The 25790-nt window shown below is 32.2% G+C and overlaps 3 protein-coding genes across 4 annotated transcripts; 2 read left to right on the top strand and 1 right to left on the bottom strand.

Annotated features, from left to right (window-relative positions):
• Positions 1 to 3370: 3370 nt before the first annotated feature.
• LOC129287185 (uncharacterized) lies at positions 3371 to 6179 on the bottom strand. The gene is made up of 2 exons (XM_054923376.1): positions 5740 to 6179; positions 3371 to 3606 (listed from the first exon to the last, which is right to left on the bottom strand). The coding sequence occupies exons 1-2, from the start codon at positions 6023 to 6025 to the stop codon at positions 3551 to 3553; spliced, it is 342 nt and encodes a 113-aa protein (XP_054779351.1). The 5' UTR covers positions 6026 to 6179; the 3' UTR covers positions 3371 to 3550.
• Positions 6180 to 8896: 2717 nt separating this feature from the next.
• LOC129285604 (probable disease resistance protein At4g27220) lies at positions 8897 to 13539 on the top strand. Its single transcript, XM_054921352.1, has 4 exons — positions 8897 to 11143; positions 12319 to 12954; positions 13043 to 13409; positions 13502 to 13539. The coding sequence occupies exons 1-4, from the start codon at positions 8897 to 8899 to the stop codon at positions 13537 to 13539; spliced, it is 3288 nt and encodes a 1095-aa protein (XP_054777327.1).
• LOC129284760 (uncharacterized) lies at positions 13392 to 17547 on the top strand. 2 transcript variants are annotated; one of them, XM_054920221.1, is made up of 11 exons: positions 13392 to 13487; positions 13562 to 13742; positions 13827 to 13906; positions 14163 to 14246; positions 14336 to 14434; positions 14518 to 14598; positions 14965 to 15102; positions 16071 to 16172; positions 16257 to 16340; positions 16440 to 16532; positions 16694 to 17547. In XM_054920221.1, the coding sequence occupies exons 2-10, from the start codon at positions 13616 to 13618 to the stop codon at positions 16446 to 16448; spliced, it is 804 nt and encodes a 267-aa protein (XP_054776196.1). In that variant the 5' UTR covers positions 13392 to 13487; positions 13562 to 13615; the 3' UTR covers positions 16449 to 16532; positions 16694 to 17547. The 2 variants fall into 2 exon arrangements, with proteins under 2 accessions (XP_054776196.1, XP_054776197.1); XM_054920222.1 differs by lacking the exon at positions 16071 to 16172.
• The last annotated feature ends 8243 nt before the right edge of the window (positions 17548 to 25790 follow it).

Here is a 25790-nt window from a genome sequence, read left to right as displayed (position 1 = left end):
ATATAAATATATATAATGTGTTATTAAGTAGATAGAACACACGCACAAATATATATATATATATATAATCAAATATATTATTTTTTTATTATAGTTTAACAATAATTATGCAAGCAATTATTCTACATTGTTAAGATATTAAACTGATTTAGTTACTGAATAGTAAATGCTAAATAGTTACATAATTTGTTATTTTCTTTTTTGGTAAAACATAAATTGTTATTTAGGGTTAGTTTGGATAACTTTTAAAAGTATATTCAAATCACATTTAAAATATATTTTTACCAAATCTAACAAATTCAACCTCTCAAATGAACTTTTACTAAATGTAAACTAAAAATCAAATGTAACCTTAATCATATAGGTAGTTAGTGTCGTGCAAGAATATGTGCACCATGACCTCAACCATAAATGTATTAGTCAAAACTTCAACAAAGTATGTATTCAGATTGTTTGATATCATTTTTTATTTTAAAAATATAAAAATATCTTTGAATTGTTTTCCTTTTTGCATGATTTTTTTTAACACACAATATTTGATTATGGGTAATTATTGTCAACCATAACCAATTACTACCATAAACTGTCACTATTAATTACTCACAATCATCCCTATCAGTCAATTTCTTAATTCTAAAATTATTTTTAAATTAATATAATAAAACAGACTTTCTTATTCTAGGCCGCGATAATCCCCACGACAACTTCTGGGTTGTTCTTCACAATATCATCAACATCAAAGAGTGATGGGCAAGTGAAGTGCATTGTCCTCGGATTTAGTGATGTTAGTGGACTGAACTTCTTCTGGATGATCATTGAATATATCTCCACCACTTTCTCCCACTTTCGCATACTTCATGCTTCGCTGCCATGGTTGCTCTGAAACTGATTGCTCTGTTGTTGGCCTATGGGCCAAAGCCACTCTGCTTTTCAGGACCCTAATGTCACAAGCTGAGAGTCTGGCGCAGCACACGGCGCCCGTGCGGCGTCCCAAAGACCCCATAATCCCCGAGACAAGCCTTATCACATACGAATCCTACAGGTTTCGTCCTGCCATGGGCTCATCAGGGACGCGGCACTAGCCCCCGACCAGTTGTGCACTCAGCCTGAAGACTGAGGCAGAACACATCCAAATGCCAATGTCGCCCCCTTTACCCATATTGTGCGAGGCTAACCAGCGGATCGTTCATTATCTTGGTCTTTACACGGTCACGAAGATATCATTCGTGACATTCTCCCACACCCAATCTAGCATGCCCTCGTGCTAGGGGAGAAAGACTCTACCCAAAGATCGCACATATAGTACTGCCACAAACACATTAGCTTACTGCTGAATAGCCACCCGAGTCTTGCACTCTTCGGACCCACTCACACCCGCGAGCCAACAGGAGTGGAGTCGACCACAGCCAACCTTCCTGCCCGAGTCCCCACTTTTGGACCTACCTGCACTTCGCAAGCCTACTGGAGCGGTGCCGAGATCAACTAGTCCCAACGTGGGACTCCACAGGCACACGGCAGTAAAGTACGTCCTGCTCTGATACCACTCTGTCACGGGCTAAGAGTCTGGCACAGCACACGGCGCCAGTGCGGCGTCCCGAGGACCCCATAATCCCCGAGACAAGCCTTACCACATACGAATCCTACTGGTTTCACCCTGCCATGGGCTCATCAGGGAGGCGGCACTAGCCCCCGACCAGTTGTGCACTCAGCCCGAAGACTGAAGCAGAACACACCCAAATGTCAATGTCGCTCCCTTTACCCATATTGTGCGAGGCTAACCAGCGGATCGTTCATTATCTTGGTCTTTACACGGCCACGAAGATATCATTTGTGACACTAAGCTCACATACGCGACCATTTTTATTGTTTGATATGATTCTTGTCCAGTATCATTGTGTTCACATTTTGCCGCCATTTTTATATAGGAAGCATGAGATTGTAATGCTAAAACTTGTGTGAATCTCTGTCTCATAACTCTCAACTAAAAATTAAAATAAAATGGAGAAAGAGAAGAACGAAGGACAAAATCACTACAGGGATTGCTTCGTTTTTTCCCCCCCTTTATCAGCCAACAATTTTTAAATTGTTTTCAACTAACAAGGAAGAATTAATCTGAATAAACTTAACAAATTCTTAATAAATCTACACGAGGCCTTATACTACGCAACAAAAAGGTTCAATCTAGCAAAGCAAAGTTAAAGGCATCAAGTAATTCTCAACAAAAGTAAACTTGTTTCTTGGAGGATAATGCCTTACTTCAATGTTTCAAAAGCCAAGCATCCATTAAACCATATATGAAGTAACATATATTATAACAAATGTCAATTGGTGTCTTGAAAGTACATAATATGTACCTTCCTTTCATTTCAACTCTCATTAAAATTAAACCATACATCAAGTTATCAACAGATTCCAATCAACACGCACATACACTAGAAAGTTGCAGAGTGCTAGTTCTATGCCTCAATTCGAAATTCTGAGATAACTCACATCCATTTATTACAATTTCAGCTGCTTCTGCAAACCAATTTGTACGCTTTATTTCCATCTTGTATTTAAAGTCTTTTTTTGATTTTTCTCGCTGCTCATTGTCCTTTCCAATCACAGGGATTTTTTCTTTCATTCTTCTTTCTGTTAATTGACAGTCCTTCGTTGTTGTTCTTGTTTAAAAAAGGCAAGTATTTGTATTTCATGACACTTTTGATTACATATTCGCACAAGATGAGCTTCTTTGTTATTGATGTAGCTAGGTTCAATTCATTAAAGCATTTTTCAATGTGCTTAGTATATTTTAATCTCCTTACTTTCATCTTCAGTTTTACATATTCATGTAGCTAATATCTTAAACTTTCACTTTTTTTATTTCTCAGATCTTGGCTGCTCCAATCACGCGAAGCTTGAATACTGAAGATTCTAATTAATGTTGCTTGAATCCAAGTTAGTATACATATTTTTAATCATGGTGTTCATTTATTCATTGAAATCTTTCATAGCCTACTTTTACCCTAAATAATAAGAGTGGATGTGTATTAAATTTATGTGTTTTTTATCTTCTAGCTTTTTAATTATGAAAAAAATATAATATTTATTCCTAAGTTTCCTCTCAATTATAGATTCAGTTTCTGAACTTTTAGGCTTTAGCTTATGTCACGTCCCAAAAATAGAGAGTGACCGGCACGAGGTGTGAACCATGTCACACGTTCCCGTAAGCCTCAATTCATAAGTTAATTCCATTTCTAAAATAATCAGATCTATTTTAATATTAATCATTATAACATAGCATTCGACGTTTGGTAGAAATTTTGACAAAACCTCACCTGTAAATAGGATCTTACGAAGATTCTACAATACAAAAGTTTCCATAAAAATCTTATATCAATTGGGAGCTCAACTCCTCCCAACTAGCAATCAGCATATATATATATATATATTAAATAAAAACCCTAGCTATAGTCTATGTGGAGCATCTAGTTATATTATTTTTTTTTTGAAGTGAAACATACATAAATTGACATTACATCAAAAGGAGGGACTTTCATGAACTCTCCACTCAGCATGTGTAACAGCTCTCAAGATCAGCATGAGGATCAACGTCAACTAAGGTATCTGAGACCAAAAAAAATTTTCCAGTGAATAACGTCCCAACAATAAATAATTTAACATGAGTAAAAAGAAAAGTTTGAAATAACCATGTAAATTAAAGGGACAACAATTTCCATTAAAAAATGTATAAACTTTAAAATAAAATGATTCTATAAAATTTTGAATAAAATCTTGAACCATTGAACTATCATAGCAAATGGTAATATCACTTGATTTTTAAGAAGTCACATAAATGAAATAAATATTTGTAAATAAATTACTAAATAAAAATCAACGGAATATAAAATCACCAAATGATCAAATTTATAATTATAGGGACTTATCAGAACAATTAACAAACGTGGACACATAGTCCACGAGGGTAAATAATCCAAACGCGGCTTGTGCCACGAAGACAAACGTGGACACACAGTCCACGAGGATAAGTAACCAAACGCAGCCCAAGCTACGAAACAAACGTGGACACACAATCCACGAGGGTAATGATAACCAAACGCGGCTCAAAGCCACGAAATCAAACGTGAGTACGATGCTCACGAATAACCATCCCTCCATTCCACGTGCGTTGGCCATCGCACGGGGCTAGCACCTCCTATAAACACCCTGCTAGCTAGGTGTACCATGGCGCGCCAAGGGCTAACGGACCTGCCGTTAGCAACCAGTGTTCTATATAAAGTCCCTTTTTAAAATCATTTCAAACATGCGAGAAAATCATCACTTTCAAGATACAGTTCTCATTCTCAAAATCAAACTCGCATGAATACTTTTAAGCATTGAAACTTTCCAGAATAAAATTTCATATCCAACGCTCATGCTTGCCTTTATCAAATAATCAAAAAATTTTAAAGTTGAACTCGCAAGAATCATTCTCTGTATCAATCCAATATTTGATAAAATAAAATTATCAAATCTGGTAAAGATAACTTCACAAAAATAAAATACTTTAATCAACAAAATATCCAATAATCACATTGTTGCTATAAAAAGGATTTGTATAAAAATGTAATATTTGAATAAAGGAGATTTTAATGAAACATCAGTTGGGACGCTATCCACTTACCTGTAGTGCTTTCAATGTTTGAAATTCACTTCTTACAACTCCAATCGAGTTACCCTTCTTATAATCACCCTATAAAATATAATAAGATCTTAATGGCCTTTACTTTTGAACCAACTAGTCCCTCTTTTGAAGAGAATCCACTCAATAAAAATTAATAATAAAAACTTTGAAGTTTTAGCAACATATATATATATATATATATATTTTTACCAAACATATAATGTGCAACATTCCAATCCAATTCAATAAAACATATAACCTTTAATTCTCTTGCCCAACCATTTTCAATCATCCAAGTATGACTTCTAAAACAATAATATACTTTACAAAGTTTCAACGTTGCAATTCCCAATAATCTAGAGTTCAGATAAGATCTCAATAACTTTTTAAATAAAATCCTTTGCAAAAAGGAAAAGAAACAATCTAGATTTACAAATAACAATGTCGAAATATTATCATTCATGTCACTAATTTCCTCCATAATACTTTAGCCATACCAACTTATTTACTTCTCTTAAACTTTGTATCAAACATTTTTTTTTTTGTGCATTATTTTCGACCATACACTTAGAATTCTTTAACTTTTCACCTTTTATCCAACAATTTATCAATAACCATACTATCCCTAAAAATTTAAACATTTACATACAAGTTCATAATCAAATTCCTTTAATTTGCAACCTACAAGTTAAATTCATGGATCAATGACACCCAACTAAATATACTTCTCACAATAATTAATGAAATTTCAAAAAAAAAAACATATAAAATCAAGTAAAATTCTCCTAAGGGACATTTTATCAAACATCTTGTGAGCATGAATCCTCTAACAATTACCAAACTTCCTTTCCCTCAAATTTCATTTCTCAAATTTTCTAATATCAGTAATTAAAATAATCCAACTCTCCTAATTAAATCCTTCAGCACATATAATAATTTTTTTTTTATACTCAAGAGAAATCAAATTTCCACTTTGCACTACTCACGGTTCTGCGGAAAATGGAGGAAAAACTCACAATCTCAACCCATAAACATATCACGCAGCAACAAAGAAGTGAGAGATCAAAGCTTCTTACCCCCACAAACCACCAACAGCACAAAAGAGGAAGAAGAAGAACACAGTGAAGAACAGGGGAGGGAAAAATTCTGTTTCCTGGATATAGTTATGATGGAGGAAGGGAAAAGAGGAGACTGATAGCAACCTCCGACAGCAGCTACAAGATGCTCGTCCATGCACCCCGTCTCCAGCGACCTCCTCTTCTCACAAATGACGCCGGCGATGACAGGAGGAAGGAAGCTTCGATCTGTTACAGTGGCTAGAAAAGAAAGAAACGAGGAACCACAGCGAACACTCTTAAGCATGCCGGCGAGCTGATCGAAAACAGGAAGAGGGCGAGGAGATCTCAAGAGAAGGGCCGACACTCTCACCTCACTGGAATGATCGAGAGAATGAGGAAGCAGAGGATGAAAATGAATAATGCCCCTGCGTGTCTGCCTTCTTTTATTTATTTATTTTTTTAATAGGGGCAAAATGATAATTTGGCAAAAGGATAAAATTTCTCACCGTTGGCCCTGGAAGATTTGAACTGTGGACCGATTAAATAATTGATTGCATAATTTCCACTAAAACAGCTCTTCTTCTTGCTAAATTTGCTCTCAAAACTAACAAAAATACTCTTAAAATATATCATTACTTCTTTTAAATTTTTCTTAAAAATTATGGGTTATCACAGCTTATTCCACCTCCACTTTTATAAATATTAGTCCCTTCATTTAAAAATGTAAGGTATTTTTTGAGAAGTTAGATGTTAAAAAATATAAGACATTTTTAGTCTTTTGAGGTGAAATCATTGCTTTTTTCCAAAAGTACCTCTATTGATAGTGATTTTATATTTATTATAAAATATTTAATAGAAAAAAATATGAAAAGATAAGGTTAATTTGAAAGTAGGTAACTACTTTATTGAGGAGTGAGATTCAATTAAAAATACCTTAGATTTTTGAACGGAGGAAGTATGAGATAAGTAGAATTCATAACAATAGAGTTGTTTTAAGTCTAAATTCAAGGATCAAAAATTACATTTTTCCTTTAATTATTTTATTTTGCTTTTCCAGTCTCCCAATTTCCTTTACATTTCATCTAATTTTTTTTATCTTATAATTTTCCTTTTTTAATTGCCAATTAGAATCTGATTATATATATATATATATTATATAATTTTCTCTTCCCCTCTTTCCCCTTCTTCAAACATTTTGTCTCTCAAATTATGTTCTTTACATCATTTGTCTTTTCATGATCTTTGAAAATAGTTGTGTTTTTTAAAAAAAAAATTGATAAAACTTTTTACATATATATTGTTAGACAAAATATAATATTTCTAACTCTAGATCTATTAATATTCTTTTAATTAGTAGTAGTCATAATTTTTTATGTTTCATCATTAAAAAATATTTTCCTTCAAATATTTTGGGTTCATCCAATGATTGGAAACACAGTCTAATGAAGACCATATTAGAGTCAAAAATTAGGTGGAAATTAAAATATCAAATTTGAATGATTTGAAACATAGCCAAAATTACTAGTACATTATCATTAGAGCAAGTTTTGTCCTATATATATATATATATATAAGTTGTAGGGTTAGTATATAGTTTTCTAAAGAACCTTATAAAGATATCCACCAAACAAAATATACCATCTCATGGTAACAAAATATAAAATTTGTCACGGAATATTTTTTTTATTTCTGTCACAAATTTCATTTCTTATTATATTAGTGGACAGACCTTTGATGACCCCTTCATTATGAATATCCATAGACTAACAAAGGCACTAGCCATGGAATGAGCACGCACAAAGACTTCACATCTCACAGGCTTTATAAAAATATCTCACTTCTGAAGCAAAAGCTTCCTAATGCCCAAAATTAAATGAGATCCCCACAAGATAGCTACATATTTCCCTAAAGTTACAAAACTTTCATATATCGAGTTAGGGATGAAGAACATGCCAGGTCAGGTTTTGACCAAATAAGTGTGAGCCTGTAATATATAGAGGCTTCAAGTATGAGCCTATAATCAAGCCTTTTTTTTTTTTTAGTCAAGCTGAAGCTAGAGCCTCTAATAAGCCTAGCTAATCCATGCAAAGCATCTTCAATTAGTTGATCAAACTGCAAATTATCAAGTGGATGTGTGAGAATTATGGATCCATTTGGCCAGTGGTATATACCTTAGGCCAAGGAAATGGGAATGAATAAGGATGTTTTGATGGTCCATTAAACCTTGGCATTCCGATTCCTAAGGAGATTCAAGTTATAAATCGTAGGATTATAAAATGTGAGATAACTCTATACATGATCTGTCTTGCCTGTCATGGAAATCTTACTTTACAGCAAGAGTGTTTATATATCTAGCTAGGCATCTTGGTCTTAGATAGTATGCCTAATTCATTCAGAGCATGTTCTTCAAGATAGTTGATCCGCAACATTATAGACGATCTCTCTTGCATGTTTAAGAAATCTTAGCTTAGATTAGCTATGTAATCTAGGTATCTTGGTCTAGTTATATATTTTTGTAACTGTAATCTCTTATGTATGTTAGATGCCGAAGTGTGGGGCTAACATTGCAACATGTGCCAAAAGATTGGTAGATTTAGGAATGAAGGAACTTGAGTATTTGTGTTGTCAAAAGAGTCATGCTGATGAAGACGTTGAAGAGAGAAAAGAAAGGCTGTCAGATGAAATAGAAGCCAAAATAAGAACTACAGGCGTGGCATATTTTTCACGAGATCATCAGTTTCTGCATTTTAAGAGTAGAAGGGAGAAATTTGAACAGCTTTTGGAGGAACTTAAAGGCAAAGATAATCATACGATTGGATTGCATGGGGTACAAGGAATAGGGAAAACCACAATGGTGATCGAAGCTGGGCAACAAGTTGAATCAAAACCCTTTGGTAAAGTCATCTTCGTTACCACATCTGCCCCTGTTGATGAAAAACATATACGAGATGATATTGCAAAGCAATTGGACTTGAAGTTAAAGGAAGAGGAGAGATTAACACATGCACAACAAATATGGACTGAGATTGCAAATGCTGGAAAGGTACTCATAATTCTTGATAATGTTTGGGAAGAACTAATCAATCTTAAGAACATAGGGATTTGGCCTGGCTTCCATCGCACAGGTTCCTGTACTATTTTACTAACTACACGTTCACAAAACATTTGTTTCAAAATGAGTTGCCAAAAGAGTATTGAACTAGATGCCTTATCACCTGAGAATGATGCGTTGTATCTTTTCCTTTTTCATGCTATTAAAATTGGTCAAAGTTATCCTTACGATTTGAAGAAAGTGGCACTGGATATTCTAAATGAGTGTGGAACATTACCAATTATAGTTGTAGCAGTGGCAAGAATCTTTAGAGATTGTCCAGCAAAAGAATGGCACGATGCTTTGACATCACTAAGAAGTACCAAACCATCAAGGCATGAGATTGTTGATGAAGATGAGATGAGGTTTTATAATTCTTTCAAGTTTAGCTATACTTATCTAAAAGATAAAGAAGCCCAAGTTATCTTCCTGTTGTGTTCTGTATTCCCAAAATCTTATAAAATACCTGTAGAACTGTTAAGCAAAATTACTATAGGCTTAGGGCTCTTCGGAGAAGTTGACAAATATAATAGAGCAAGAAGTCAAGTGCCTGTGATTAAAGACAAACTCTTAAATTCTTCTTTATTGTTCAAGGCTGGTGAAGAATGTGTAAAGATGCATGATGTAGTTCGTGAAGTAACCTTAGAGATGGCAAATGAAGAGGTTCAAGTAATCATGGATCCTAAGCAAAAATTGAAGGAGAATATGAAATATTCAACTTGGATCATAAATGACTTCTCCAATTGTTTTGATGGGAGTAAACTTGAGGTTCTCTTAATATGGATCAATGAAATTGGTTCTTTGGAAGTTCCAAGCAAATTCTTCACAGGTATGAAGAGTCTTAAGGTGTTGCTTTTGTTTTCTAAGATTGAATTTGGGAGAACTTTAGCTTTGTCATTGCCAAAATCAATTCAGTCACTAGAAAATATCAAAACCCTGTCCCTTACCAATTGGGAATTAGGTGATATATCTGTGCTCAAAAACTTACAAATGCTTGAGACTCTGGAATTGGTTAATTGTTTAATAATTGAACTACCTAATGGAGTTAGTGAGCTTAAAACATTGAGACATTTAGGCTTGGTACATTGCTCGATTGAAAGGAATAATCCATTTAAAGTGATTGCTAGATGCTCACAATTAGAAGAATTGCATTATGTTTTGAATGAGGATCATATGCTCAAGAATGAAGAGGTTTCTCAAATTACATTCCTTCCAGGATATCAAAGATATAATATAAATGGTGGTGACTTCTCTGATTTTTGTTCTCCTCAATTGGATATTTCAATCAAAAAAAGCTTTAAGCCAGCCAAGCTACAAAAGATATTCTCCAAAGAAATGATTAAGTCATTAGCAACAAGAGCAGAGATTCTAGAATTGAAAGGAGATATTGAGTTTGGTCGGAATAATCTTATTCCTGGCATTGTTTCAATTGAAGATGGAGCTATGAAAGACCTAGTGAAGCTTTCTTTGAATTCTTGGCATGAGATTAAGTGTTTGATCCATGCTGAGAATCTTCAACTTATATTTGGTGCGATTATCTTCTCCAAGTTAGTTGAATTGCAACTTGTTGATGTGGATGTAACAGAAATATGTCGTGGTTGCTATCCTACTCGCTTTCTCAAGCAACTAGAGAAGTTGAAGTTAAAGTATTGTCTACAGTTGGAAGGCACATTATTTAAGGGCGGGCTAGAACTGGGTAACCTTAAGTCTATAAAAATAATGAGATGTTCAATAACATGTCTTTTTCATCCTTCCACTGCTCAAACTCTAAAGCAACTAGAAACATTAAAGATCAGTGAATGTTTTCAGCTGGAGTACATAATAAGGGGCGAGGGATCATCGATAAAGGAAAAAGTGGATGATAAAGATCCTAATCCAAAGAGTAGTCATGAATCATTGTTTCCCAAATTGAAACACCTCTATGTTACAGGGTGTAAAAAATTGGAATTCATATTGCCAATTTGTTTGTGTGAAGATCTTCCTTCACTAGAAAGTGTGGAGATTTGGGGGTGTCGCCAGATAAAATGCATATTTGGGCAATATCCAGGAGAGAAAGGGTTACATCAAATGCAAAATGAAACCATACTTTGTTCATTGAAAGTAATGTCTATTAAGGATGTTCCAGCATTTGCGGGCATATATCCAGAATGTTGTCTACCAAAAAACTCAACAGCAAATACAAGTGATGTGTCAAAAGTAAAAGATAAGAGTCCGTGTCACAATGTCTCTTGGGGTCCTTTTTGTTGTTTTCTGCCAAAATCAAGCACTACAGATGCAAATGATCCATCTATGTCATCCCAAGCAATTAAGTCAGGTACCACTACTTCCCAGGTACAAATACCTATTCCTCCCTCTCACTTTTTATTAATGTTGCTTTTCTTTGCATTAAGAATTAATTAATTGATTTTCTACATCACAAATAAGATGTTCTAGTTACTTTGTCTATTATGTGTAGCTTGGGGCAGGACATTTGCAAGTTATTTTTTTCATATCAAACTTACAAGTTTCAATCTGTTAATAATTTTTAATATAGTATTTGAAATATAGTAAAATTTAAGTTAGATGAGAAATGAGAAAAAAAATTCTTTGGCTATAATTTTTTAAAAATTAAAATAAATTAAAATGTCTCATCCCTCATATTATCACATCCTCTTATGGTGTTGCGCTCCTTTCAAGGGGACAAACGAACAAAATAAAATAAAATATGATACATGCATATTTTAAATTTATTAAAGATGAATTCAGTAAGTAGTATTGTAATAAAGATTTGGGACATCGGTTGATGAATGTTTACATTTGTGAGAACGGTGTGAACAAACATTACTTTTTGACCCTTCATCTAAGTCACTCTATTAAAAAAGCTTCATGATCTTGAATAAATCGTCTGAATATGTTTTGTTGAATAATTTATATCAAACATATTAATATGGTATTTAATTTTTTGTTTGTTCATGTTTCAATCTATACAATTTCATTCAATAATCTCATGGTTGATGTCTATGAAATAAATCATTTATTTTGTGCAAAAAGGAAGCATTTTATTTATATATATATATATATATAACAATCAAATAACAAAAATTTGTCCATAAACGTGCCACAGGGTGCAGGACATTTACGAATCACTTTTCCTCATGTAACTGACACGAGCCTTTTCGAACATATTTTTTGAAAAAAATTAAATTTTTCTTCATTGTTTCTTTTAATTGATTGAGAAGAATTTAGGATATTAGAAATTCAAATTCTTAATAATTTGCAAGCAATATAGTAGCTAAGACATAGCAAAGATTAAATTAGATGTGAAGGGAGGACAAAAGTTCTTTAATCAGTTTTTTTTTTTTTAAATTGAAATGATAATGCTTTCTCCCTCACACTTTCTCGTCTATTTTCTTTTGGACCTGCAACTCTTATAAGAAGACCAAAAAAATAAAATATTTACAACTTAACTTATACAATTTTATTAATTTATTGAAGGTGATAAAATGACATATTTATGTGGAATGCAGGTGTTAAAGAAGGAGAAATATGTTGGGAATACAGCTCTTGGAATTTTTACTCTACCCTTATACCCATTCAATGTAAGAGAGATGAACATCATAGAAATTACCGAGTTAACGTCATTGTTTACTATATCCATTGCCTCATCATTGAAATCTTTGGAAATATTGAATGTTCTATGGTGTGATGCACTGAAGCAAATAGTAATTGATGAGGGGAATTGTGGTCATGATCATTTGAATGCCAAGTCTATCTTCCCCAACTTACACTCTGTTTTCATAAATTGTGACAAGTTGGAATCTATATTTCCAGCTTCTTGTTCTATTGACCTTATGCATTTGCAATCTGTGAGTATCATTGGGGCTCGTAAGTTGAAATATGTGTTTGGAAAATCTTATGGTGATCATGATCATTCACTTGATTACCACGATCACGATGTTGAGATTCATCTCCCAGCTCTGACCAAACTATGTCTTCAAGGAGTACTAAATATGGTCAGTATGTGCCCTGAAAACTATTATGTGACAGCACCCTCCCTAAATGATATCTCTTTTGAATCAACATGTCCACAACTCCATATAAATTCTTTTATAGATTTATCAGTTGATGGGCATAAAGGACAAGAAAAACTCTCAAGAAAAAAGGTAATTACTTAATCCTCTTACCAATCAACTGTTTTTCTACTAGTTAGTGTATGATCGATTGATGCTAATCGAATATATTACGACACAGATGATAATCGGGATGCACTTGTACGATTTGAAACATCTCGCTTTCTCAGAGATGGACATGGAAACAATTTATGATCTTGAGAGACTCGAAATTGCAAGTCCTGTAAATTCAAGTTTGGAAACCCTGAGTTTGAAGCACCTGCATAACTTAAGGAACATATGTGTGGGGCCAAAGAACTATCTGAGCTGTCAAAATCTTTTCCAGCTAACAATCAATGGATGCAAACAATTGAAATTTATCTTTCCTGCATCTATCTCGAGAAGCCTACCATATTTGAGACACCTAGATGTATTTGAATGTGAAGAGCTAGAGCGCATCATTGAGGATGATGATGGTAAAGAGAATACCGATCCGCATGAGCAAGAATGTTATTTCCCAAATCTACGTAGGATTATTGTGGAAAAGTGCAAGAGTTTGAAATGGCTATTCTCTGTCTCCACAAGTGGTATGTTTCCACAGCTCTTGATATTGGTGATAAATTATGCACCACAGCTTAAACAAGTATTTGGATGGAAGCAGGGCTCAACAAGGGAGTTGGTCATCCAGGAAGTGTTTCCAAAATTATTTATAATAATGTTTATAAATCTACCAAACCTTCATAAAATCTGCCCTGGAATTGATTTTCAGACAGTGGCGTCGCGTCAAGTAAAAGCCTGCCCCAATATCTCTTTAACTTCAACTGATAATATGCTGGTTGATAGTAAGCATCTAAAAGATTAATTAATTATTTACACTTGCTATGATTTTTCTCATGATAACATTTTGAATTGTTTTGCTTGGTTAGGATATTATGATTGGTTAGAAAATTCCGAGATTAACGAGGGCAAGTTTGGTGAATATGATTTTATTGACCATGCTGTGGAGGTAAGTACCAAAATAAAATGAGTCCATCAAATGAAGAGAGAGAGCACAGGGAGACAACAATCGATCATTCTTACACCAAATTTAGCTAAAATATAACAAAGAAAAGCTCGCCAATTAAAGCATGAGATCAATGAGAGTTAAAAGTTAATAATTCAGTAAATTCACAACTTTTTCCTTTTTCTCTTCTAACATTTACCATATTTATTAATGACCTCAATTCTTTTCATTTCTTTATATCTCTGGTGTTATTGTTTAGAGGGAAATGGAAGCATCAAAAAGAGTTCAAGGGAGAGACCGATCAAGAGCGGAACAGAGCAACATCTCACCAGATCTGTTAAACGTACGTACGTGTGTTTTGCTTCTCTATAATCTATATCCCTCTTATTTCCTTCCAAATTTTTTATTTCTTTGTGGTCTATTATGTTGCAGATTAAGGAAACAGCAGAGGCAAGTAATGAAATCAATGATTCAGAACAAACTAACAAACCAGCACCATTTGCTGGTCCTTCACAAATTGAATCTCCACAAGTAATATTATCATCTTTTACACTACAACATTAATGAATTAAATTTATTCAGCCTCTTTTGAATATTCATACATGTTCATGTAGAGTGAAAGAGAACGTCATTTGCTTTCTCAAGATTCACAATCAAAGTCATCAGATTCTTCCTCCAATACAGCATCTTCTCAAGTAAGTTTATACTTTATTGCATTATTTTGAGTGACTGATTTTAGACTATAACACAGCTTGAAAACACTTGCATTCTAAAGTTATCTTACTTTACACTCTCCTAATATGAAATAGACTTGCAAGAACAACAAAAACTTTCTCTCTGCATTGACATATTGTAAACAAGTTCATATTTCTGGTATACCAGTGATGATAACTCCATCATCTGATTCAAATATTTTAAGAGCAAATCCCCAGCAAACACCTTCACTTGGTTATATCTTGTGAAATTTAATTAGCTAGTAAGGAAAATTGTTGCTGAAGAAATGGCACTAGAATTGACTGCAAGCTAATTTACTCTTTTGTGCTATGAACCAAAATACAAAGGAAACAGCGAAGCCAGCAAATGCTCATGAAGGTTCTAAATCAGATGAAGCTATCAAACCAAATCAAATCATGATTCCAGAATCAAGCAAGTCATCGCCAACAGCATTTGTTGTTCCTCCAGACAAAGAATATCCACATGTAAGAATATAGTCCTTCATTATACAGGTTGAATTTTTGCTCAATGATACAACTTTATGGTGCTTTTTGCAAATCTATGTACAACAACAACAACAAGCCTTTATCCCACTAGGTGGGGTCGGCTATATGGATTATAAGATACCATTGTGCTCTATCATTTATCAAGCTTTTAGGAATATTATTAATTAAGAGATCGCGTTCAATAACTTCCAAGAGTGTTCTCTTAGACCTTCCTCTACCTCGCTTAATCGGACTCAAAGTTATATATTCCACTCTTCTCACTGGTGCCTCCCTTGGTCTTCTTTGTACATGCCCAAACCATCTCAACCGATTTTCTACCATTTTTTCCTCAATAGGTGCCACCCTCACTTTTTCGCGTACGTGCTCATTTCGAATTTTATCTTTACGTGTATGTCCGCACATTCATTGTAACATTCTCATCTCTGCTACTCCAATTTTATGCTCTTGCTGTCCCGTTAGAGCACAACATTCACTACTATATAACATTGCCAGTCTGATAGGAGTGCGATAAAACTTTCCTTTAAGTTTATTAGGCACCTTACGGTCACAAATAACTCCTTTAGCTTTTCTCCAATTAAACCATCCAACTTGAATTCTATGTGAAATATCTCCACTGATTTCGCCATCATTTTGAATAATGGCTCCCAAATATCTAAACTTTTCCACTTGAGGTATAATTTGATCTCCCAATTTCACTTCCAAATTATTGTCAAATAATCCTTTACCAAATTTACAATATAAATATTCCGTCTTACTTCTACTCAGACAATAACCTTTCGACTCCAATGTCCTCCTCCATAACTCAAGTTTGCAATTAACCTCTTCTCTTGTCTCTGCTATAAGAACTATATCATCCGCGAAGAGCATACATTTCGGAATTTTCCCTTGAATATGTTCCGTCAAAACATTTAAGATCAACTTGATTTTGCAAATCTATGTACATCTAGGATAATTTGGTTTGCCAAGAGGGCAAGGGCAAGAAAATCACATTGGATCAACAAGCACTTACGAAAACAGAATCTGATATGCATCCTGATGATTCACAAAAGGTTAATTAACAATCTACAAAAGAATATATTCTAATGCTTTACTGTCATAGAAACATGAATCTAATGTCATTCAGTGCTTTGCAGATTATTGAAGCAAGTGTTACAGAAACATCAAATAAAATTGCAATGGCAATTTCATCAACTGCTACTGGAACAAGTTCATCATTAGTATAAATAATTACTCTTTCAATTTTCCCTCCATTCATGTTTTTCCACTACTTTACTGACATTCGCTGACATTAATTTTCTATTTTCTGGTCTTATTAGATCCCTTGAATTTCTACTCCCGAGAAGCTTCACATAGAGCCAGAGAGCTCACAGTCAGACCTATTTGATACTTACATTACTGAAACTGCACAAGTATGTTTATAGTTTATGCATTGTTTATGTTGATTAACCATTTACATGAAACGCTGCTCCTATTGCTTAGAGTCCTATATGAAACATGGAAACAAAGATCATATTTTCTTACTGGATCGTATTAGTAAAAAATAATGCTTGTTTCTTCTTATTCACTCCAGGATGAAGTTCAGGTCACTGAAGCAGAGACTTGCAAGCCTTATGTGTCTAAACAACTTGAAGATGATGATCTAATGAAATTATTCAAGATAATGGAGGAAGGTGCTGACATGGAAGTTCACTTGCCTTCTGCATCTAAAATTGCTGCTCATGAAGATGATGATGCTCTTGCTAACTTAGAAGCCGTTAAAGATGAGTTTGAATGAAATAGCTAACTCCGAAGAAAGCAGACTTTGCCTTGAGAATTCTCTCAACATCTTGTCCTCTCATTATTCTGATGATGGCCTTAAAGCTACAATACACTCTTTGCAACAAGAAATCCAAGCTATTCTGTCTTCCTTCAAGCAAGCCAATGATACCATTGACACAGTGACCAAGCTTGAACAAAAAGAAAGCTTATGAATGAACAAGGTTCGCAACGAAAAGAAGCAGCCATGACTCTTTTATCTGAAATTCACGAGACCGAGAATTCTATGGTTGAGGCTCAAAAAAGGCTCAAAGAGTGTGAGATCAAACTGTTATCTCTTCAAGGGCAAAAGAAGAAGAGTGTTGCAGACACCATTGAATTTATGAAGGAGTTGGAAGCAGTGAAGAAAGAAAGGTCTCACATGATGAAAGACCAAATAAAAGCAAGGAATGAACTAGAGATTGTGGACACAAAATGGTCTTCTTGTCTAGCCAATTTGAAGAAAACCTCATTGCCGCTAGGAGTTCAGCTTAAGCATGAGCAAAAGCTTTGACTGTTGAAGACTTTTTTTAAGTGTCCTGAAAACACATAAAAAAAAAAAAATAAAACTCCAAGACCGTGTCAAATTTGCTAGTTGGGTTGTTATGTATGTATTTTATGTTTTGTGTATCATCATTGTGGTGATTTTGACTGTGTGGATTGGATTGTGATTAGCGGTTGAATTGTTATCCATAAAAAAAACTTGAGCAGGCTTGGGTTGATTGTAGAAAATGTTGTGAACACCACTTATAATAATTCTTTTTCTGGACTAAGTCTCGAGGTTTTTATCTTTTACATTCAGGGAGATTTTTATGTTAAAAAATTGTGTGCTCTAGTCTCCCCCCCCCCCCACAATGCTTTTGTTTTTTATATCTTTAATGAAATATCTCAACTCATCTTTTAAATTAATTTTAAGGTTATCTATTGTATTATATTTGTGCAGATACTTTTCACAATGGCTGAACAATAATTATACTTCTTAAATTACATTTCTGGAGTGGTATGTTATTTTACCCTTACAATTATTTCAATTATAACGCACATGGTTGATGAGGCAGCAAAGAAGAATACAATAATAATCCTCATAAGGGAATCCCACGATATGCAATAGCAACAATATTAAGATGTATGGAATTTAATGTCACTAAAATCTGTTAATTGCAGATGTGCATGAACTGTATCCTAATAATTCACTAGGCTCTTTTGGAACTTTTAAGGTGATTAATTAATGCTTTTACAAGTGTATAGACATTAATGGATATAGACATTCAGGTTGCATTAGATGATTTTGTCTAGCTTATAAATCAATTTAACCTAAAGAATTATTTTTTTTTGAAAATAAAAATTATATTTATATATGCTAATTAAATATCTCATAATTGATGTGGAATGCATTGCAGACCAGAGGCAACAATTACAGTCCTTCAATTTTCAGAAAGTGAAACACCACTCTCTCACACCAATTTTGGAATTCAGAGTACTTTTTCATGTTTATCTCTGTAATTTTATATTCTGTGACTTTTTTTAAAAAAATATATTGGTTCTGTCTTCACCCACAGGCCAAGTATAAATATGGAAACATTGCTGAGGCACACTGACAGACATACTTGACCCAGAAATTAGGGTTTCATAATTGGGGGAAGCCATTATTGTTGATGTTATACAGAGTTAATACGCATGGAACAAACATGGAAAAAGAAAAGACATGATAGTGATGTTTGAGAGAGACAGAGAGCGAGAGATAAGAATTGGAACAGTTGTAGAGCCCAAAGCTGATAAACCTAATATTTTTAATTTGTGCAATGTAGTTTAAGAAAATAAACTAATGTATATCATTAATTGAGATTTATTCTGTGTTGATTTGCACGTATCCATGTATTCATTAGAGAATATTTTTGTATTTATTAGGTATTATTATATTAGACTATTACTCCTGTATATATATTTTAGATTAAAATATATTTTTTATCTTCTAATTTTACACAAGATTTTAATTTGGTCAAGCATCTTCTTTAACCCTAACATTGTTAGTTTCAAATTATTATTACTAATCATTGTTATTTTTTAAAAAAATTAAACATAATATATCAATACCTGAAAATGTTTTGATAATATTTAAAAGTTAAAAGTGCAAATTTTTGTGGATGAAACTAATAATGTTATAATTAAAAGATTAAAAAAATATTTTATAAAATTAAGTAACTAAAATTAAATCTTGTGTAAAGTTAAAATACTAAGGATGCATTTTAGCCTATATTTTATAGGTTGGTACTTTTTTTAGGGATTTAAGTGAGATTATTCAAATTAAATTTGTCAACGTCCACATGTAACGTGCCTCTGCAGCCACAAGACTCGCCTTTCTGGATATATACCCTCCCTTCATAATCTTTGGTATTTCCCAAGAGTTAGACAAGAATGGTTTTAGTTAGTTAAACAGTCCAAAATTAATATTAATCTTTTTTCTCTTTCCTTAAAGTCATATTGGGTAATATGAAATATTAAATCTTCTACCAAACATCCTATTTCTCCATACTAACAAACAATTCCATTTAATTTTCATACCATGTACAATTCTATGACATTTCTGAGCACTATATTTCTGGTAGTTCCTGTTGAAAAATCAAAGCATTCATTCCTAGTCTACCAAATAGCAAAGATCACATCATAGAACATAGCCACCAGTTTATATACCAACCTATTATGTTTTTCCTTAATTAGTTTGCACAAAAATATGTTGCCACTATCAAAATCAACATAACCAATCAACTTTTTAAAAATATCAGCAGGTAATATAGTACATTCAAAGAATAAGCGTTAAGGTGTTTTCTAGGTGATCTTCACAAAATTTCAAATTAAATATCATCTTGCAAAAGATTCAATCGCTTTAAAATCATTTCTTCATTGCCAATCTGCCATGCAAGAAAATATATCCAAACAATAAATGAATGTTTAAGCAATGTGCGTATAACGGCCACTATAATAGCATTCATTAAGTACAGACTTGGCAATTTTTACAGCAGGTCATAATCATCTAGAGTACACTTATCAATAAATTCATTTTGAATTTTAAGCAAGTTCTGCCACCATCAAGATTCTGGATGTTTAGGACCTACATCTATATAGAAGTGCCTATTAATGATAAAAAAAATCCTAAAAGAATCAATTAATTTAATTTAAATTTAAGTGTTAAATTTTAGAAATTTACAAGTCCATCTATCAATTTTGTAATTGCATTATAATAAATTTGTAATTTATATTTTAAATTTTAACACAAAAATTTTCATTCTTCAACCATATTAAAATTTGAAAAATAAATTGTAAATTCATCATAATATAATTACAAAATTGAGAGATGAATTTATAAGTTTCTGAGGTTTGGCACTTAAGACTTAATTAATTAATCTTTTTAAAACCTCTTTGTCATTCTTTCTAATTTATATTCCTTTACCCATCTCCCCCAATTGACTTCATGTCATCATTTGTAAAAATTATGTACTTTCCAAACATGTTTCTACACCGGTTCTAAAACAACTATGTAAAAAGTTAATTTTAATTGGATTTACATTTTGTAGTTCTTAAATCCCAATCCACCATTTTCTTTGAGTTGACGAACGGTTTCCCATGATATAAGATTTTTCCTGCCATGATTTCCTGCTTGACCGCAAAAATTGTCGTTAGATAACTTGAATTTTATAAAGAACATTCAAAGGGATTGGAAAGATTTGGCTCCAAACCTCTGATTCTGAGCAAAATTGAAGCTATCAATTGTATACGACTTGTATAACTCAAATATCTAACTATCCAGTATCATAATTTCCGTAACATCTTAGAAAATAAGGGGCTCAAAGTCAATTGCATTTAATTTTTAGAATTTAAACGCAAGCCTAAATATTTGATTGGTAATTTACCTTTAAATCAAACAAAGTTTAGGATTGATTTCTCATCCTTAATGGTATCTAAAACTCCAGCTAAATATATAGCGCTTTTGTTAACATTTTTTATTCAACCCAAAGACAGCAGATAGAGTCACAAATTATTATTTATAATTAATAGTTAATATAAAAATAACTTAAAGGGGAAGCCATGGAGTAGGGTTTATTTTAAAACCTTAAACATAAATTTTAAGACGGACCCGTGCCCTTGTGGCCTAGTCCCCTTAATTAGCTAGGCTAAATGGGATAGGCCAAAATAGTTTAATTTTTAATAAATGTGCTTATCTTTTTTAAGCCTAGCCTTTTTACATATTTAATTATTACGTGAGCTAGCTGAACGGAGAGAGAAGGGATAGATTTGCTATATATGGAGGAAAAAAAAACAATAGCTAATATTGAGCATGTTTGATTATTTGTTTTTGGAACAGATTTTTATTGAGAGAAATAAAAAAATAAAAAAAGCCTGCTTCAAAATGTGTTTTTATTATTATTATGATAATTTTGCCAAAGTTTTTTACTATTTATTTGAAAAACAAAAAAAAAAGTTAAACGCTATTATGAAGGTTTGAAAAACCAGAACATTTTTTTTTTAATGTTATGTTGCGCAATGAAAAAGTGGAGAAAAGACAGAAAAATCATCATGCTTTTGTTAATGACAGTTTTACTAATAAATAAATAATTTTTAACCTTCTATTTCACTTTAGATATGTCTTTCAAAATAATGATTTAAATATATTTTTTTTCATTTTTCGTTCCTAAATTAAACTTGTCTGAAGAAATTACTCTGCAAAATTATTTTAAAAACAAAAACAAAAAACAACTTAAGATTACACAATGTCTATGAACTATATGGATATGATCCTTTGATTCAGGATTGAGGAGAATGAACAACCAATGCATTAACTAAAACAACATAACTACTAACATATATTAATACTTAGCACATGCCCAAATGCCCACATGCCATCTTTTAGCTAGTTAATTAGTCAACCCAAAAGGCTATTCTAGATCTTGATATTATTCAAATTATATTATTGCATAAAGAGCTATTGGTTAAGACTTATAACATTGTCTCTTCTTATGAAATGGAAGACTCCTTATTATTACTTGTAGGATCACAAGATGCATTCGTAATCTGTATCTGCTGTGTACTGCCATACCCTCTATCACTCTGCTGTTTTAATTCTGAGCTATGTAACATACGGATCTAAGAAACGCTGAAAAGCTACGAAAAACATGGAAAAGCAAAAACGACTTAACATCGAGTTATGTTGTATATACATGTTACATGGTGACGGTCTATATATGAGTTTAATTTGTTGTGATTATTAATGTGATAAGAATTCAAGCAAAATTAAATGCTAAGGAAAAAAGAGAAACCAAAGCAGATATAAAAAAAATTAAGTTGACTATTATCATGTGTTTGGTTTAACTGATAAAAAAGTTGTTAGTGATTTCAAATATGAATCTTGAGAATACAACAAAATTGATAATATTAAAACTTTCACTCTGAGGGAAGAATTTGTTTTCAATCAATTCAAATTAGGTGGAGCTTAGAAGGGGGGTAGAACAAAAGCTAAATGGTTCTCCTATGAAAAAAAAAAGATGAGTTGGTTGGATATATCTAAATTGCTCCATCAACATTCATGGTGCAATTTCTTGTCATAGTCTCATTCAAGATAATCAAAAAATTAGATTAAAAGCTACTCCAAATACTAAGGATACCACCAAAATGCAGCAACTGAACTTATAGGTATCTTGGAAAGACTAAACATTTTTAATATCTACTTTAACTTTAAAACTCTTTTATTAATTCATAATGAGTTTTTTACTAATGATCCATTTTTTACAATCATTAACATAATCAGAGATTTTAGTATCGAGACTAATCAATCACTTTTAATCACATATTTAAAAAAATAAATAAATACACAAATTGATTGACTCACTAAATCTTTATCAATAATTAAATATTTATATTTTTGGTATCTCATTATTTAGTTGTAAAATCTTTTACATGCTCAACTTGTTGTTATCACGTCACATTTTGATTAAAAAAAAAAAGTTGGAGCTCCGTCAAATCCTCCGGACTATAAGTTTTCTTCTTCTTGTTTTTAGGGGTTTGTTTTTTTCCTGTGGCGAAGAAGACAGCTTAGAAATGGCGAGATACATGCGTGCATGCATGGTTCAAACGGTCGTCATCGTCAAACCTTACTTACTGTCTTCTTGCATGTAAAGTACTGTACGTCTTCACTACCACTGTCCTCCTTTTTCCCTATGTACAGATATTATTGCAGACCTATGTCGTTTGGGCCCAACCAGGTCCATCTGTGTCTTTTATTTATTTTTATATAATTATTATGGGGACTGTGCGTTTTAAACTGCTGAATCCAAGGGACATCGCACATAGGGTCACTCAAGGAAGGTATTTATTGTGCGCGCCCGATAGATTCTGATAATCCTATGCTTGAAGGCCACATGTACAATTATATTTTGAAGCTAAAACGATCGAATCTAAAAATATCGATTACAATATCTAACTCTTGTATGAATAAAGTATTATGGAGAGGGATTTTACATTTAATGAATATATATTATTTCTTTTAAAAAAATTCTTATATTTTTCCTTCGACCAGTGCAGGTTAGGAGAGCAAAAAAATAGTGAAAATATGGAGTTAGGAGTGAAAGCTACCACTCCTTCATTTATTATGGAATCAAGCTCTGACGGAGGAAATCGTGATTAAATATATAATGATATTACTAATACTGCTCTCGATATCTATTAAGAGCCAAATGCCTCTACTACTCAAGATCATTCGAGGAGAGCTATTAAAAAGCCTATTCGATACACAACTAATGATGAGTTAGTTGTTTGTGTATTTTTTTTTGATTGCACAGTATTGAGTCTTCTAGTTATTTTGAAATTATTTTTTGTGTCAATTCATCTAAGTGGTTAATAATAATGAATGAAAAAATTGAAAATCCCTACAAAAATGATACTTGAAATTTATGTAAGTTTCAAAAAAGCAAGCAACTTTTAAGCTAGAAGACACGGTTTGTCATGTTATATACAAAACATTATGTTGTAACATTTTAAGGAGGAGCAAATTAATCTGTTTACCAAAAATTTATGTTTATATCCAAATACTTTGGGCTCGTAAAATGAATTCAAAACATATTGAGCCTTCCATGCAAACTTTTTTTGATTTGGGGGTCTTAATTGCCATTTTTCCTTCTTTTATCTCTTTCTAAAAAAAGAGGGGGGAAACTCTTTCTAAAAAGGACAAGGTGGCGGTAAAAAATTGCAAAGTACTATGTGATGTGATTATATAAAATCTCATTTCCTAATTAATGTCAGAGAATCCTAAGTCCTCATGTTGGTCTTCTCTCGTATGGTCATATATCCATCCCAGCTTTGCCTGTCATAACGTGGATGCTTTGTACTATTCTCTATCCTTATCTCTTTTGTTGCTGTTCTTATTATAAATATAATAATAATAATATAATTAATTCTTCCCCTAATGTTTTCTGCTCTGTATTTTGGCTTTATTATTCTTCACAATGTTTTTCTTCTGTTGTTTTGCTGGTCGTCATCTACGAATGGTAAACATTGGTCAATACATTAATCCCCCCACCCCCCAAATAATCTTTTCCATTATCCTTTTTTAAAGGAATCTTGGACTCACTTAAACCTTGCCTATCTATACATCCAATCATATATGTGTATGTTTGTCTCCCTATAATATCATGTAAAGTTTTAGTTAAAACATAAATATAGTTCCTTCCTTTTGTTTTCTCTATAATTCAAATGACCTGATTCAGTAAATTTGCTTCTTTTTCACATTCCATATGTTAATTAGATATCAAACCAGGTCGTTTATGGGCTTCACAGGCTTCATTCAAAGTTTCAAATAAGTTATATGATTATATTGTTATTTATATTTATCTCGCGGCCCTTGTATATAGAGTAAATTTAGATGAGGATTTTTTTAAAAAAAAAAACTAGTTGTGAGGAGCATGCTCTTAATCTTTTGTACATAGGAAAATTAGTCTAATTTTTATTATACATTTTACATTATATATTTATTTAACAAAAGTTTTACTTAGAATGCCGTCTATGGACAGGTGCAGCTCAACAATGAAGGTAAATATATGATTTTTCGATGAAACAATGAAGTTAAATATTATATATTAACCTCTTATTGAGAAACAATTAGGTTTTATTTTGACTTATGTTTTTATCAACAAATTAATTTTTAACTCACATACATTTTGAAAAATAAAAATATTAATTACTTCTACATCATTGTAAATGTAAAATTAAAACTTGACATTAATTCAGTTAAATTTACTATAAATATATATAATTTAATAAAAATACAATAATTAATTAATTAATAATATTAAAATGTATACTTTTAGAAAAAAAATTTAGTTTAGAAAAAAAAATTTTTAAATATTAATGTAACACATATTTATATATTAAAATATTATAAAAATTGGCCATAATAATTTCAATCAATATAATATTATTTTAATTTAATAAATTTTTAATGAATTAGATAAAATAATAATAGATAAAATAAAAATTTTTTTGAAATTAAAGAATAAAACTTACTCCCCCATTTTATTTTTTTTTTTTTTAAAGCATAATTATAATTATTATTTTTTTAAGTGCTTCTATTAAAATAATTTTATATTTATTGTAGAGTTTTAATAAAAATAAATATAAAAAATAGATTAATTTAAAAATAAGTAAAATTTTATTAAAAAATAAAATTTAATTTAAAAATAATTTATATTTTTAAAGAAAAAGGGTAGGTAAATTCTCATTGCAGGTTGTTTCCAGAAAAAAAAAACAAAACGAAGGGAAAGTGATGAAATTGGTTTGCCGACTTGCCGTACGTGGCAGATAGCAGAGGGAAAGACCGAAAGAGTATT

This window comes from Prosopis cineraria, unplaced genomic scaffold, assembly GCF_029017545.1.
Source record: "Prosopis cineraria cultivar Desert tree isolate PC_DT_omini unplaced genomic scaffold, ASM2901754v1 PC11, whole genome shotgun sequence".
NCBI classification, from domain to species: Eukaryota; Viridiplantae; Streptophyta; class Magnoliopsida; order Fabales; family Fabaceae; genus Prosopis; species Prosopis cineraria.
The sequence above is the reverse complement of the archived record's forward strand: the minus strand, read 5'-3'. Positions and strand labels throughout refer to the sequence as shown.